The sequence below is a fragment of the Hyalella azteca genome, unplaced genomic scaffold (assembly GCF_000764305.2).
Source record: "Hyalella azteca isolate HAZT.00-mixed unplaced genomic scaffold, Hazt_2.0.2 contig14936, whole genome shotgun sequence".
Classification (NCBI taxonomy): Eukaryota; Metazoa; Arthropoda; class Malacostraca; order Amphipoda; family Hyalellidae; genus Hyalella; species Hyalella azteca.
Genome location: NW_025944802.1, coordinates 15244 through 32597, shown reverse-complemented (window position 1 = coordinate 32597; position 17354 = coordinate 15244). Strand labels below are relative to the sequence as shown.

The 17354-nt window shown below is 42.6% G+C and overlaps 2 protein-coding genes across 2 annotated transcripts in view; both read left to right on the top strand.

Annotated features, from left to right (window-relative positions):
* Window positions 1-7901: 7901 nt before the first annotated feature.
* Window positions 7902-16335, top strand: LOC108672378 (GTP-binding protein 1-like; the record flags this gene model as incomplete). Its single annotated transcript, XM_047884236.1, is given in 12 exon segments — window positions 7902-8134; window positions 11317-11408; window positions 11689-11828; window positions 12113-12185; window positions 12435-12584; window positions 12821-12932; window positions 13074-13272; window positions 13617-13795; window positions 14003-14166; window positions 14371-14609; window positions 15808-15958; window positions 16190-16335. Coding segments are annotated over 9 exon segments (1403 nt in total), but the record flags the coding sequence as incomplete, so codon positions are not given.
* Window positions 16336-16619: 284 nt separating this feature from the next.
* LOC125179085 (proline-rich receptor-like protein kinase PERK9) overlaps window positions 16620-17354 on the top strand; it is a 3774-nt gene continuing 3039 nt past the window's right edge. The window contains exons 1-2 of the mRNA XM_047884235.1: window positions 16620-16652; window positions 16835-17026. Coding sequence (XP_047740191.1) covers window positions 16620-16652; window positions 16835-17026 — 225 coding nt within the window. The remainder of the gene's footprint in view (window positions 16653-16834; window positions 17027-17354) is intronic.

Below are 17354 nucleotides of genomic sequence, written 5' to 3'. Positions count from 1 at the left end.
GACACGCTTAATACGCTGACACGCTTAATACGCTGACACGCTTAATACGCTGACACGCTTAATACGCCGACACGCTTAATGCGCTGACACGCTTAATAGGCCGACACGCTTAATGCACCGACAGTCAAAACCAATTAATATTCGCTTAACTCAACGTAATTATCAGCCAATAAATTCAGTTAATCTACCTATGGACTGAGTTTTGATATCCAATGTTACGATGTAGTCTACGATGTAGACTACATCGTTAGACTACAATAACGGGGTAGGCTGTCACGTTAGACTACAGCTCAGGCTGTCACGTTAGACTACAATAACGATGTAGTCTACGATGTAGTCTAACTCAATGTAATTATCAGCCAATAAATTCAGTTAATCTACCAGTGGACTGAGTTTTGATGTCCAATGTCACGGTGTAGGCCCACGGCAGCCAGCAGCACGCGGCCTACAAGTGCCCGCCTACGGCCACGCCGCCGGCAAAATCTGATGGACCCAACCACACCACCCACAACTCCCCCACACCTGTCCCCCGTGACTGTCAGCACACACCTGCTCTGCCACCCACAGCTCCCCCACACCTGTCCCCCGTGACTGTCAGCACACACCTGCTCTGCCACCCACACCACCCACAACTCCCCCCGTGACTGTCAGCACACACCTGCTCTGCCACCCACAACTTCCCCACACCTATCCCCCGTGACTGTCAGCACACACCTGCTCTGCCACCCACAACTCCCCCACACCCGCCCTAATAGTCACTGCCCTTCACCCCGCTCTACCCCCCCCATAGTGTGGGAATTTAACTCCCCCATTTTCCACGCAACCCCCGGGGCCGTGTCAGGACGACCTGCTACGTCAGCCTCGGCGCTGCAAATGTAAATGAATGAATGCAACTAAAATGACAGCAAACAAGAGTGAGCTGATCTCTTGATCTTGTTCATGATGAATGCATCGTGTCAATACCGCCATTCCTAATACCGTACCTGTCTTCCCTGCAAGTTATTATCATTCCTAAATGAAATATAATATCTTTCTTCCCTGTAAGTTATTCTCATTTATCAATAAAACATAATTCTAAAAACATAAACTAATAAGTAAGAAAAACACAAAACTAATGTAATAAACATATGATGTAATTATAGATAATTCGTATCATTAAAATATAGAGAAGATAATAATGGACAACAGCACAGTACCTGCACTACCTGCAGCACCCAGTACGGCCACAGCACCTGCAGTTCGTAGGACTAACAGCGCCGACGCGCAGACTTCATACGAAGTAATCTTGCCATCACAACTTACGTATAAAAAATGTAGAAATAAATATATACAAAGAAAACGTACACTCACAAACGTACACAAAAAAAAATGATAGAAAAAAGAACGCACAGGCAACGTACACACAAAAAATGTGCAAAAAAAATTAAGCAAAGAAAACGTACACATACAAATGCACACACAAAAATTATAGAAAAAATAACGCACAGAAAACGTACACACAAACACACACCCAAAAAATTAAAAAAAAACGTAAGCGCAGAAAACGTACACTCACACAAACGTACACACGCATGAGACCACAAACTAAACAAGAAATGGAAATGCAGCAAAAAAACGCACGCATGACAGGCACGCATGACAGGCACGCATGGCAGGCACGCATGGCAGGCACGCATGGCAGGCACGCATGGCAGGCACGCATNGGTTCACTGATTGGACTGACTGGTTCACTGATTGGACCGAATGGTTCACTGATTGGACTAAATGGTTGACTGATTGGACTGAATGGTTCACTGATTGGACCGAATGGAGATGTGTATAAGAGACAGACTAAACACTACCATAATTGACATATGTTCAGCTGACACATCTTTTCAACCGTTGAATATAACTAAACACTACCATAATTGACATATGTTCAACTGACGCATCTTTCCAACCGTTGAACATAACCAAACACAGCCATAATTGTCCTATTCTTCAACTAGCGCATCTTTCCAACCGTTAAATTTAACTAAACACAGCCATAACTGTCCTGTTGTTCAACTAGCGCATCTTTCCAACCGTTGAAGCTAATTAAACATTGCCATAATTGTCCTATTGTTCAACTAGCGCATCTCTCTAACCGTTAAATTTAACTAAACACAGCCATAACTGTCCTATTGTTCAACTAATGCATCTTTCCAACCGTTGAAGATAACTAAACACTGCCATAATTGTCCTATTGTTCATCTAGCACATCTTTCCAACCACTGAAGATAACTAAACACTGCCATAACCATAATTGTCCTATTGTTCAACTAACACGTCTTTCCAACCGTTGAAGAAAACTGTATCCAAACGCTGCTATAATAGTCCTATTATTCAGCTGATGCATCTCTGGGACCATAATAGATAACTAGAGTGAACACTATATCATACCATTTGTTATTGTTTAACTAAAGCATATCCCCAGCCATTAAAGATAACTGAATAGACAACACTATAATTGTCCTATTGTTCTACAAACATACCTCCCCAACCATGAGAAATAACTTGACTAAACACTACCATTACTGTTCTATTGTAAATAGTTCGTTCGCTGTGATGGATAGGAATTAGGTATGGAGGAACCACTGCAAGGAACATGGGAGTAGCAGCGGTAGCAAGTGTCCGGGGAACATACGCTATTCTGCTGGAAAAGGTAAGACGCTATGAAGATGAACTAATTTATCCCGTTGTTCACCTCATTGTTACTTCTAACTCCTGTAATAAACGTAAGCCTGCCTCCCGTTACAACAATAGAGATCAGACTCACGTAAATAGTCAAGTTAGCTGTCAATCACAATGAAGATAATGAACAACAATGGCCAAGAACTTTCTCCTACAGTCCTACTCGATCTTCGTGTCAGTCCACTGCCTGCCATTGATATCATAAGACAGCTTCTTTTATAACCTTATGTACCTAAGTTGAAGTGTCACGTGAGCAACGTTAACCATTCAAAGTGAAATTAAATTTTGAATGGAAGATATCACTGCCACAGTGACGGCGCGCAAGAGATACGCAGTTCCTTTCATAGGAAATAAAGAATTATTTAATTTAGAGTAGCTCGAGAGAATCCACGCGTTCGATCGCGGCAAGCCAGAGCCAAGCGAGCAAGGTTTCACTGCGAGAAATGTTAGACGATAAGCTGGCTATCTTCTTTACCTTCAATACGAGGATCAGCTGTTGGCCGGGTGTGTCTGAGTATTATTATCCACGACGGCACACGTAGATCGACAAGTGCAATCTAAAATGTAACACTCAACAGGGATTCGTTGAAAAGACAATATATACAAGGAAGGGTTACTTCAGTAGAAAACCCGACCCTCAGCACCTCACCAACACATTTGCACTTTCACAATAAAACTACACGATGTGGGCAGGACACACACAAATTTTATTCTCAACACTCTGCTTCGTGATAATAGTAATATGTAAGTAGAAGCAATACATAGGAGCACTTCCGCAGAGGAATAGAGAGAACACAAAGAGCTACGGAGCTCCTATACACAACCCCTCCCGTCGCGCACCTCAGAAGCACTGATCTGCTGCTACACCAATCATCGGCAGCAAGCAGCGTCAGCTGCGGCTGCACCGACCATTACACCAACAGAAAACTTCCGAAACTTGAGACCGAAAATTACAATCTATGCGGTTAAAGAGATTCGCAGGCCGTAAATAGAAGCAAGCAATTATACTTGATTAGTTTAGGAGTAGATTACTGAATCACTTATAATCCCATCTGTCTCACAGTATGTTCTGCATATATGAGTTGTATGCTTAAGAGAAACTGCCAATAATTCGTCATCTAAACGTTTCGTCCTTACGAGATTGAATCAATGAAGTTATATATACTCATTCTCGTAACTCTGTTAATATATCTCTTCGTAGGATATAAATGAATATTATATCGAACCAATGAAATATTTATGGAATTTGAGAGCAAATTAGCATTAGCCAAACGAAGTGAAGATGGCATCTTCACTCCGTTTTGCTACAAACGGAGTGAAAATGGCCATCACTGCTCACGCGACGCTGACCGTTGAGCCGCTCAGTGAACGGCCGGTGTAAAGCAGCCTAGCGTGATATGGTTAAAGGTCAATAAATGTTTTAAACGCGAGTCAGGTTCGTCAAAAGCAATAAATAACGCATAAAGTGGTTTGTGAGTGAATGTATGAATCTGACGCGTCATAGTATATATACCCGGTCCGAAATAAACTATTGGAGAGCTTGGGAAATAGCTCGTGTATTATGTATACCTACATAAATTAAAAAAAGATAGAAAAAATAGTTCGTGAATGCCTATATAAATTAAAGTTGGCAAATTTTAATGCATAAATGAATTAAAGATAATCATTAGCGACTGGGTTGCGATCCTAGTGACTTCGTTAGGCCAGTTTACGGAATGGACCAAATTACTGATTGGACGCTGATTGGACTGAATGGCACAATGATTGACTCAATGGTTCACTGATTGGCATGAATGGTTCACTGATTGGACTGAATGGTTCAATGATTGGACTGAATGGTTCGCTGATTGGACTGAATGGTTCAATGATTGGACTGAATGGTTCACTGATTGGACTGAATGGTTCGCTGATTGGACTGAATGGTTCACTGATTGGACTGAATGGTTCACTGATTGGACTGAATGGTTCAATGATTGGACTGAATGGTTCACTGATTGGACTGAATGGTTCACTGATTGGACTGAATGGTTCACTGATTGGACTGAATGGTTTACTGCTGTCTCTTATACACATCTAGATGTGTATAAGAGACAGGTATTCAACATGCAGATGTTGTGCAGTAATTGGCATCGTATTCAACATGCAGATGTTGTGCAGTAATTGGCATCGTATTCAACATGCAGATGTTGTGCAGTAATTGGCACCGTATTCAACATGCAGATGTTGTGCAGTAATTGGCATCGTATTCAACATGCAGATGTTGTTCAACTACGAATTAAAATGCCTTTGTGCCCTCAAGAACCTGTAAAAATGAAATCTAAGCTGCAGTCGTTGAAAAAAAACACCACAGCTAGTCCTGCTATGCGCCGTCCAACTCATCTAAAGGTTGCTGCTGACTCTGAACTCTGCCTGTCGCTAAACTATGTTGGGCTGAGGCCTGGACATTGTTTTTACATATATGCAGAGCTCTCTGAATAATGGGTGTATGTTTTTAATCAACTAAAATTCATATATCACTCAAGTGCGATGTTTTCACACAATCGACAAGATATCAAATCAAAGTAATAATCAAGGAAGCGTTTATTTTTATTAATTCGGCAAAATGTTCAATTTGATAGAACGAGGTTTTGCTTCGTTGAAATGCAATTTAATAAGTGCTGGCCATATATTGACAATGTTCAGTCGTCCGAATTCCAAGTGTAATTTTCAGGATACGGTTCAAATGAGTAGGAGGTAACACGTTGGTAACACGTTGATAACATGTTGGTAACACGTTGGCAACACGTTGGCAACACGTTGGTAACACGTTGGTAACACGTTGGAAGAACTGAGTGACGTATGCAAGACGAAAAATAGTGTTAGGCCGGCCAGTCTCATGCAGGAGCGAGATGAAGGTATACTGTACAAGAAATAAATTCAAATTATGAAGCTTTCAATAAGCCAGGGTAAACTTATACACGTAATAATAAATGACGAGCTTTATATGTACGTAGAAAAGCACAACGAAGCTAATGTTTAAATGCCCAGTGTGATGATCACTTTTTGAAGGAAGAATAATTGGAGAAAAATAGTGGAAATCAGGGTGGGAAGTTGGACGGGAAAAATAGCAAGAACAGTTTAAGGTTTTGATACATGGAAATTGAGATAAAGACTTAGGGCTATTGAACAGTGATCTTCGCCGCGGTAACGTAGTTTACGCACTTCTCTATATCAAAGAATTCTAAAAAAATTTAATTGATTACTGGTATATATAAAGAAACTGAATAATTGAAGTTGAAACATAAAATTTGCATTGAAATTGCTTTGAAATTGCAAGCCTTAATTTAAGTCCAACTTTTCGATAGATTTATTAAATGAATTTGATAGAACAAAACAACAATGTAAACGGCATTCACAAAACTAAGAAATAGAGAAACAGGTTGGCTGTAACTGAGTAAGACGGTGAAGATACTTAATTAGACGTAATTGCAGGGTAGTTGTGATAAGGATCGGAAACGGCAATATTCACGAAAGTTTTGAGCTTTAAAGAATAAATCAATGAGATTTTAACATAGTATAACACGGTAAAGGGATTAGTTTAATCGGCTTTTCCTCGCGGCAAAACTGATCCGATGTAACAGAGATCTGATGATGATCGTCCTATAAGGCCCGCGGCAGAACCACTGATTTAGGCCAAATACTTACTCTTCGGATGAAGTTATTGAAGCGTACATATATCACGGCAATTCTTATCTACTAACAGATCTTATAAGTTAACCCTAGCCTATATACAAATTGATGTGAAGAATGATAATTTTCTCACACAATAAGCGTCGAGTAGCAAACCTCAGATGTATAGCCAGATAATATCTTAGTATATATACTTAGTATTTGTTTCGTACGTAGCAGTCCTTCTGAAAATCGGTTCACTTCTGCGTGGGAACCTAATGCAGCAGGCACGGCAGATAAAATAAAAAATTAACTCTAAATGCCATCGTAACGTAAAGGCACTGTCCCGCTGTTATTATTGTTGTAGTGAAAAAGATAGCTCAGTCAATACTTCCCCTGCACCAGTCAAACACCAGGCTGTTCAGGCACGGATACTTACCTGCTTTAATTAAAGAATTAACTCACCTGAGTATATGACCGAGATTTACTTCATAATCGACGCCATACTACTAAGTATTCCTAATATCCATCAATGGTTGAATGGTTTGAAGACAACAATCCGTGAAGCGCAAGTTCAGAATAAAAATAATATGTGAGTAAACAGTTATGCGTACAGCAAGAGAAAATATATCAAAATCTGACAAATGTTGATCATATTCAATGTAAGTGCTTCTAAAAAAGGGGACATCAGCATGTTAATATTTTAATATGTAGTGTTAGTTTAGTTATATTTTTCCCACGTCACGTATCAACGACACGAGTGCGCACAAGTTACGTTTGAAAATGACTATACCTAGCAAAATTCAGAAGCATAATTGCTTACTTGTAATGAAATTCGCATTGACGCGAAAGTAAGACGTCTCGAACAATTTTACGGCGCGGCTGGTCTCATGGCCGGTCTACAAGGAATATCTCCCAATTCAACAATTGAGAAATACGTATCTCGCAAAGTAATGAACGCAGCTCGATGAAACTTGGTACACGTTTTCGTTAGAATCTAACGGTGATATTAAGCTCATAAAAAATATTCTCAATTTAACCTTCAAGCGTGAGTCATACCTCATACGGTGGAACGGGCCGAAATTTACAATGACCAATATATTTCTTCTAAACTACTGAACAGATATGAATAAAATCTTGAATATACATTTCCAACCTCCCAACGATGATCATTCAATTTGGAGACCGGGCGTGACATGGTATAGTTCAACCATGGGCCGTAAAACCGGCCGTAAAATTGTCCGACACGTGACGTTAAGCTCCATACCACAAAATACTTCCACGCAATCTGACAGAAACAATCAAACAACAATGTCTATTTCTGACAACATTTTGGCAGCTATGAAAATACTCCAAAAAATCACTAAATATTATCTACTCGTGTATAATAAGAGATTTTCGTTAAATTTGGAAACTAATCTTAGCGTGTTTATATATACGGCCAGAATATGCTGAATTTCAATCTGTTGTTCGGTAATCTGTTGCAACATTCGACTATGTCATATGTGTCTGCAGTCTGCACTCTGCAGTAGTCACAGTAGTGGTGGTGGTGGAACAGCAAAATTCACTGAATACCGTACCGATAATAATTGCGTCAACGCAGATTATAAATCAATTGTTCACTTAATTAAACATTATCTCATAATCTCAGTTGTAGGATACAATTAAAAATCTGTTTTAATAAATTATTTAGCTCGTCCCGTAATAGGCTACTAACTGAATTAGTGATGCATCAACATCAGCTGATTGGAGTGTTTACATTTGCAATTACGAGGTATGATGTATGCACAGTTTCTCCCAGACTCCTAGCAAAAGCCAGAAAGTGATGAAATAGCTACGTACTTGCTATTTGCTAAGTTGCTAAACATGGTGCAACTTAATGACTTATACCTACTGCCTACTGGCCAGGTCGTGGGTTCTTTCACTTTCACTCTTTCAGTGTGTATCTTTCTGCTATCTGCATGGTTGTCATTTGCTGAGAGCCTGAGTCTGTAACATTACTGGGAAACTGAAACATGTAGGTATTCACATTATTAGAACACACAAAAAATGTTTTGACTTATTAGACAAAAGATGCTGCACGGTTGGATGGTGCACAGCAGCACAGGTGCACAATAAACACTAAAACAGCACATAAAAATGAGATTTTCTTCTAATTCCTAAAGGCTCAATTCCTTGACCTTAAGCTAGAGTCTTACTGCCCTAGAGAATAGAGACAGAGTAATCACAATATGAATATGATAATATCACATAGTGTCATAGACTGACATGAGAACTTGGGAAGTTATTGGTGCTATCACTGCTATGACAGTAATCACAGTATCAGTAGCTATGACTGCCAGTGCCACCTAGACTCAAATCATCCTATGTTAGGCTATGTATGAATAAAATCTTGTGGCTCCAAGGCAAAGTGACCAATCTTTGATGCATTTGGAAACTCATGTTCCCAATTGGGCAATTTATTTAGAATTACTAGGAGATTATTTATTTGGACTCTGGTGGGGATTAATGGGGATCATGTAGCTCTACTACTACTACTCTACTAGAGTCTAGACTACTGGTCTCAATCTGCCATACTGCCTCTACTCATTATTATAAATGATGGGAATTTTTACTTATTACTAAAAAAATCTGGCACCTCCAAAGTGACAAATTTTTAATGCACTTGGAATCTTATGGCACAATTTTGTATTTTATTAGGTTTAAAAAAAAGTAAATTCATCTATTGCTAATCTTATGGTTTCAGAAATTGTGGGAAAGCTCTTGACTCTAGTTTGGCTCTAAACTCTAAGGGTAGATATATTCCATGCCTGTGCTCATTGGACTTCATTCACTGAAGAAAGTTGACTCTAAAAAAAAACTTTTCTTGCCACTATGCCATTGCCATGCATCCTAGTTCAATGCCTGCTGCTAGGCCTGCTACCAACAGCACTGGCAGCCACAGTTGTGAGATGATGCAACCATAGCCTTGTTCCTTGCCAGTTGCCATTATGCTCACTTATAGCTGTGCTGTGATACGTATATTAGTGACCATTGCTGCATTTAATGCTGGCTGCCCGCTGCTGGGACACCACCCCAATGCTAATACTATGCTACCAACTGCTCTCCAGGCTGTCTGTGCCAATTGATCAGATTGAGATCCCCCTTCGCAAAATGCATATCAATTAGCTTTCAGAAAGCTCATTTTGTAATGGAAAGTTCTCCAATAGCTTACATCTTCCTGAGACAGGCTAGAAAAATATGGTTTGCTTTTGTTTATAAAAGGAAATGTTTTATTGAAAGCCAGCCCATAAAATTGATGAAATTGACTGCATGCATAGGACTTTTTCTCATACACTGTTGGCTTCTGCCCAGTTTTCCAGAATGGCCAAAAGTGAGCCACAAATGAAAATTAATGCTTGGGATTCTCAGGCAATTTTGCTCATTTCTGTGGCATTTGCCCATTTTTATTTTATATAATGAAAAAAGATAATTTTTTCGTGTGACTAATCAAAAATCAGCTGTGGAGTAATCATTTTCACTTCAAATTTTTTGAAATTTTTCCTTATATTAACGATTGGGCTATCATACCAAGGGCTGGGGCCAGGGTGAGATTGTAAAGTCTTAGGATATAAACAGTGACAGCAATACTTTTTTTTTTTGAAACTAATGTTTAATTGAATTGAAACAACTAATGTTTAACTAATGATGGCAATATGAAATTTTACTTTTTAGAGTCAAGAAATGTATTTTAAATGAGAATGAAAATAAGCCTATGGAATCGGTGTGAGTGCTTAGGTAAAAAGGTACAATTATACATATAACTTAGCTATAAGCAAGTTCAGGCCCAAGCAGGAGCTGAAAACCAAAGAAAAATAACCTCACTAGGCCATGACTGCTGGAACACACCCCTCTGAAGGCTTTGCCTTGACTTATTGGGTGGAACAGATGCAACAACTTGTTTTGCTGAATTTCTTTTAAATGGCATTTTCCTTGATGCCATAAAATAATTTAAACTTCAGATTTCTTAGAAAATTTTTTACATGACAAAATGCACTATTATTCAAATTTTTTATCCAATTCATTGTAATTATAAGAATCTTTACTGTTGAAAATTTAGATTCTTTTTCTGTAACTATAAATCTAATTCTTGTGTTGAAATTTATATTTTGGTTGTGGTTTAGCATTCAAATTCAGCCTGGCAGCATATCATGTACAAACCTTTATTTGTACTGTAATGTAAAGCATATTCATATGGTAATATTTACTGGCTGAAAAATGATTCTTTCATGTCTATTTTAGTTCAGTCCAATTCCTATTATTTGAAAAATCTGTTTTAACAAAGAGGAATGTGTTGATGACAAAGCCCATCTTCCCTTATACCATCATCTAATCCCATTTACCCATTATTCAGAAGTTCTTATAAATCCTCTTATTCTGAATGCCATCATAATATCCTGTATCCTATAATGTCAGATGTTGGCATTCAAAATCTTGCAATGTTTTACAAAAATCATTTATCCTAAATCCTGTCATCTCGACTCCATTATCCCCAATACAATATCATTTTTTCTCCAACCCCATCATGATTGATTATATTATTCTTCATACAGTGGTCCATTCTAAAGTATCTAGATCTAGTTTGTACGGAAGGCTCTTTTTATCAGAATATTTGAGTATGTCTGTCAGGTCACTTCAACTTCACTGCAAATAGAAATCATCCATAATTTGCTTCAATGACCAACATGGCTTGTCCAAGATTATTAACTTGTTAAGTGCGGCTATGTTTTGTATTCAAGGTGCATTTCATACCTGTATTAAGACCCTCCGCTAGATTGTGCTGCACTTGCAATTCAAAATTTGTGTGTGCAAAGTTAGATTTTGATCTTTATATTTTAGGCTCTGATGGTTTGTCCTTGATCAAAATATGAACTTTAAGCAGCATTTTTGCTAATGATCTATGTTTTGTCTGTTCAGAACATTGTGCCTGTTGGGAAGCTCTTCACTGTTACCAACCCGATGTGCTTTATGCAGGAAAATCTTATTACTTTTATGAACGCAACGCTGAGGTAAGCATACATTTGTTACATATTATTTTTTTAGGCTTTGAGAATCAGCCTTGCTTTCTGAGGTAATAAACTGCTCACTGAAGATGCTACATTGTGATCCCATAAATTTATTTCAGGTGTACTTATAAATTTGGGATCAAAAAAGTTATTAGCACTCTGCAACATTTTTCAATTATTGGCACTTTTCAACTGACTGATCTTAATCAGGAGATCTTGATGCATTATTATTTATTATATTCAGGTGTACATTACATTCTTAAAGGCTTTTATAATTGTGCAGATAAGCAAATTGTAGGTTCCCTGTTTTCTTGGTGACGCTTGAAGAGGCAAGAACAGCTTTGTTGGCTGGAAATTCTGAGACATTTCCTGGCAGGCAATTTAGCTTGGGGTGTCCTTTTCCTGCCAACGGCCTCACTTATAGTGAGTTTATAAATAAAAGCAGGGGTCGAGAGTTAATGAATTGAAGAGAGTTAATAGCAATATTAATATGTACTGAAAAACTGCATTTTCTTCTTAGTTAGAAATGCTGTGCCATATAATTGGTCTTTAGATATGATCAAGCATGCAAAAGTGTTATCAAGTACCCCTCCTCGTTATCAATTATATTTAAGTATTTTCAGTAAAATTCTTGAATGAGATAAAAGATGTTGTTGTGAGTTTTTGTTGTTGAGCAATTGAGTTGATATATAAAATAATGCTTGCAGAGAGGCAGAGATGAGCAGCACCCAGATGCCTGTACCTCCGCATCCTCTTCCCCCCGCCACCTCATGCCCGCAGGTCTGTTGATGTCTCATCTCTGTATGGTGTTCATCATTAATGCATGTCTCATCTCTGTATGGTGTTCATCATTAATGGATGTCTCATCTCTGTATGGTGTTCATGATGAATGCATATCTCATCTCTGTATGGTGTTCATCATTCATATTATTATATGTATTATATATTATATTTCATGAATGATGTTCTATTTATGTGTAACCTTCTTCCTATTCATGTCCAGTTGACCTCTCCTAACCCCTCCTGCAGGGTGAAGGAGGGCAGACCCCGTCTATGTCCCCTCCCTGTGGGGCACACAACGGGGGAGAGGCTGTCGTGGGTGCTGTCAGCCCTCCCCCTGAAGACTCTGCCACGTCCCCCAGCCCCAGCTCACCACAAGACAACTTTGTTATCCTCAAGGTGGGGATTGGTGGGATCTTGGGTCGCCTGTTGGTGTGATGGTGTCATGATGGTGCATCATTGCTGTGATGGTGAACCCCTAGGGTTGGTGTGATGGTGAGGGAGTTGTGCTGTATTGTGCTGCTGTCCCCCAGGGGAGTTGTGCTGTATTGTGCTGCTGTCCCCCAGGGGAGTTGTGCTGTATTGTGCTGCTGTCCCCCAGGGGAGTTTTGCTGTATTGTGCTGCTGTCCCCCAGGGGAGTCTGGTGAGCCCCACGGAGCAGGAGTACGAGCAGCTGACGGCGTGGCTGGCGGGGAAGCTCACAGCCGGTGGTGGGGAGACCGTGGTGGACGTGGGCACCGGGGCGGGTGGGTGGAACAGTATTATCGCTTTAGAAGCTCAATTAGCAGTAAATTATTGCCTCATAATAGTTCATTATTGGTTCAATATTAGAACTGTTTTACATTACTAGAATTATCAGCACTTCCTTAACAACCCTCTCCCCACAGACGACTCAGTGTCGGGACTGCCACCCGCCGACTACGCGGCGTCTGTGGCCGGTCTCCGGGCGCTGGCGGAGGCCGCGTCCGCGTCCTGCGTTCTCCTGAGGGAGCGTCCGGGGGGCGGGGGGACCAAGACCCAACCTCACCTCATGGGGCAGTACCTCGTCAGGAGGCGGGCTGACACTTGTGACTTCATGGAGGTCAGGTGAGGCAGTATCCACGAGTTCCTCCATAGGAGACCCAGAGGGTGAGGCAGTGTGGCTGTTACTTTAGCTCCTCCACTTTGCCATTCCCCCAAGCATGTGGCGCTAAGCGCGGGACACTCCCAGAGTAACCAACAAACTGTGGGTTCTTCTTATGAGTTATCTTGCACCTCAAGCCTTTGACGGACTTGATGCTTTACGATCCACGCTGCTGGGGGTGCAGCCCTTAGCCTTTTATTGACTCGCTCCATGACCCAGGGTGGCGGTGGTAGGCAACGTAGACGCGGGTAAGAGCACGCAGCTGGGAGCATTATTTATCCCTTTATTGACACACTCCATGACCCAGGGTGGCGGTGGTGGGCAATGTAGACGCAGGCAAGAGCACGCTGCTGGGGGTGCTGACGCACGGCGAGCTGGACAACGGACGTGGCCACGCGCGCCTCAAGCTCTTCCGCCACAAGCACGAGATGGAGTCTGGCCGCACCAGCAGCGTCGGTAACGACATCCTCGGCTTCGACAGCCAAGGTGGGTTGTGGTGACCCACAAGGGCGTGGTGGGCAGGTTGGTGGGTCATAGGCGCCCCACCTGATTGTGGGGGATCGTTGGGTGGTGGTGGGGACCTATGTCTGAATCTTGCGTATCTTGCAACTGACCAACAGGCACCACTCCTGTATCCCCTAACTCACCAGGCACCACTCGTGTATCCCCCAACTAACCTCCTCCTGCCCGCAGGTCAGGTGGTGAACAAGCCTGATCACGGCCACCTGGACTGGGTCAAGATCTGCCGGGACTCGAGTAAAGTGATCACCTTCATCGACCTGGCGGGGCACGAGCGCTACCTCAAGACCACAGTCTTCGGCATGACTGGTCATCTGCCTGACTTCACCATGCTTATGGTGAGGCATGACCTGTCGCCCAAACTCATCACTAAGCACTGTATGCATGCATCAAGTATCACTAAGATCTGTATGCATGCATCAAGTATCACTAAGCACTGTATGCATGCATCAAGTATCACTAAGCACTGTATGCATGCATCAAGTATCACTAAGCTCTGTATGCATGCATCAAGTATCACTAAGCGCCTTCTCATTCTGTAGGTGGGGGCCAATGCTGGCATCGTGGGCATGACGAAGGAGCACCTGGGTCTTGCCCTGGCCCTGAACGTGCCCGTGATGGTGGTGGTGACCAAGATCGATATGTGCCCCCCCAACGTAATGCAGGACACTCTCAAACTCCTACACAAGATCCTCAAGAGCGCAGGATGCAGGAAAGTCCCCCTGCTGGTCAGGACGCAGGACGACGTCGTCGTCGCGGCCACCAACTTCGTCTCTGAGAGGTGCGACGAGGGTCGACTTTTGGGGGTAATTTCCATGGTCAGAGGTTATTGGGGTTGTTGCGCTGCCAGGGTCAGGGGTTATAGGGCTTATTGCACTAGGTAGGATTGCAACACCGCAATTTGGTACCTATGGGACATCACTGAAATTGAGGATAATGTGGACAATGAGTACTGAAGCTACGTTTGACGACCACACCGTGACAGCAGTTGCAAAAAGAAGACAACAGACGAGGTGTCTCTGGTGGACATTTTGAACGAGAGAAGCAGCACCAATGATTACACTCATCAGAGCCCTTGTGCTCCCCAATCTTGAGTATTGCTGCCAGCTTTGGGCGCCGCTCAAGGCGGGCGCGGTGCGGAAACTGGAGGCAGTGCAGCGGACCTTCACGTACAGGATCAGCGGCATGAGGGAGCTGAACCTGAACTACTGGGGAAGGCTGAAACATCTGGAACTGTACTCACTGGAGAGAAGAAGAGAAAGGTATATCATACTGTACACTTAGAAGATGATAAACGGACTGGCTCCCAACTTTGAGAGTGAAACCTCCAGAATAGTGACACGTTACAACGAAAGGAGGGGGAGACTGTGTAGGATTCCCTCATTCAATAACCGAGCCGCGGCCAGAGTACAGACTCTTCGTGAGGGATCACTGTCCGTTGTAGGGCCGAGGCTGTTTAGCGCCTTACCAAAAGCGCTGAGAGGAGGGGAGTTCACCCTTGCAACATTCAAGAGACGACTGGATAAGTGGTTGAGAAAGATCCCGGATTGTCCAGTAATGGGAAACTACCCTCAGCAAGTGACAAGCAACAGCATCTTGCAACAGCGTGCCCAAAGGAGGGCAAATAGACGGAACACGTCCAACGTTACATCCGGGACCCGATGGCGGGGTGACCTGCCAAGCGACGACTCGGAGACGGAGGACGACGAAGGCAGCGCATCAGCGTGACCGGGGACTAGGAAGTCTCAAACAATATAAAACTAATCTAAAGCATGCAAACAAGTCCCAAACAATATAAAGCAGTAATCACGCGTTGACGTAAAATTCTGACTTGCAGATGATATGTATGATATGTGCCCAGGTTGTGAACGTTAGATTATATGTGCCCAGGTTATTATATGTAAGATTATATGTGTCCAGGTTATATATATAGGAATATATGTGCCCAGGTTATTATATATAAGATTATATGTGCCCAGGTTGTGCCCAATATTCCAAGTGAGCAACGTGGACGGCACCAACCTGCACCTGCTGACGATGTTCCTGAACCTGCTGGCGGTGCCTCGTGGTGGGGGCGACGACGAGACCCAGCCTCCACACTTCCAGATAGACGACACCTACCAAGTGCCAGTGAGTGCCAATAGTGCCATGCAGTGCCACTTGTGCTGGGGGTGCTGGTCTTGTTGGTACCATGTGCCCGTGAGTGCCACTAGGACAATTATGAACATAACGACTCATCTCCATTATGTCCATTATTACAGGCTCTCCTTTGTTATAATTATGTACATTATAACCCATCTCCATGATGTCCATTATAACAGGCTCTCCTGAGGTCTTTCCATTAAACTCAGTCTCCCCCAGGGCGTGGGTGTCGTGGTATCGGGGACGTGCATCGCTGGGGTGATCCGTGTCAACGACACCCTCCTGCTGGGGCCCACGGGCACGGGCGAGTTCATCCCCATGCCCGTCAAGTCCATCCACAGGAAGAGGATGCCCGTTAGGGAGGTGTGGTGCCTGTTAGGGAGGTGTGGTGCCCGTTAGGGAGGTGTGGTGCCTTGCTGGGAGTTTAAGGTGAGCTGGGAGCGTCCTGCGCTGTGTCCTGCCTCGTGCTGGGAGTTTAAGATGAGCTGGGAAAGGTCTTAATTTACACGTTATTTTATTGTTGAGTATTAGGTTTTTATTTAATAAATTTGTTGTCAAGTTAGAATTGGGATTGTAGAATTGTAAGAATATTTTAGAGAGTACTGAAATTGTGCTGGGAAATTGTGGATAGGAAAGGGTACGTAGCAGTATGAACGCGGTCGTGAAAACAGCCTCTCCTGTGGTTCGTAAAGCTTGTCCCTTGGACTGTAGTTATTGGAATCCCATTTTGTTGTGCTACAGTCTTGTGTGTGAGGAAGACTATTAATGTAAATGTAACGTCTTATGCAATAAAGTATTTTACTGGGACCGTGAATTAAATGAACATTGAACCTGCCACTATACGCATGACAATGTGATGTTCAGGGGGAGATCCTGGTCCTGCATCACCCCACCACCATCAGCACCAAGTACCAGGCGATGGTACACGTAGGGCCGGTCCGGCAGACCGCCTCCATCGTCTCCATGGACCGCGAGTGTCTGAGGACCGGAGACAAGGCGCTGGTCCACTTCAGGTTCATCAAGCATCCCGAGTACCTGCAGCCTGGGCTCAAGATGGTACGTGTGTGGTACGCGGTACACTTGTGGTACGTGTTACAGGTGTACCAGTGTACTGGTCTCTAGTGCAGGTGTAGTGTACTGGTCTCTAGTGCAGGTGTAGTGTACTGGTCTCTAGTGCAGGTGTAGTGTACAGGTCTCTAGTGCAGGTGTAGTGTACTGGTCTCTAGTGCAGATGTAGTGTACAGGTCTCTAGTGCAGGTGTAGTGGACTGGTCTCTAGTGCAGGTGTACTGGTCTCTAGTGCAGGTGTACAGGTCTCTAGTGCAGGTGTACAGGTCTCTAGTGCAGGTGTACAGGTCTCTAGTGCAGGTGTACAGGTCTCTAGT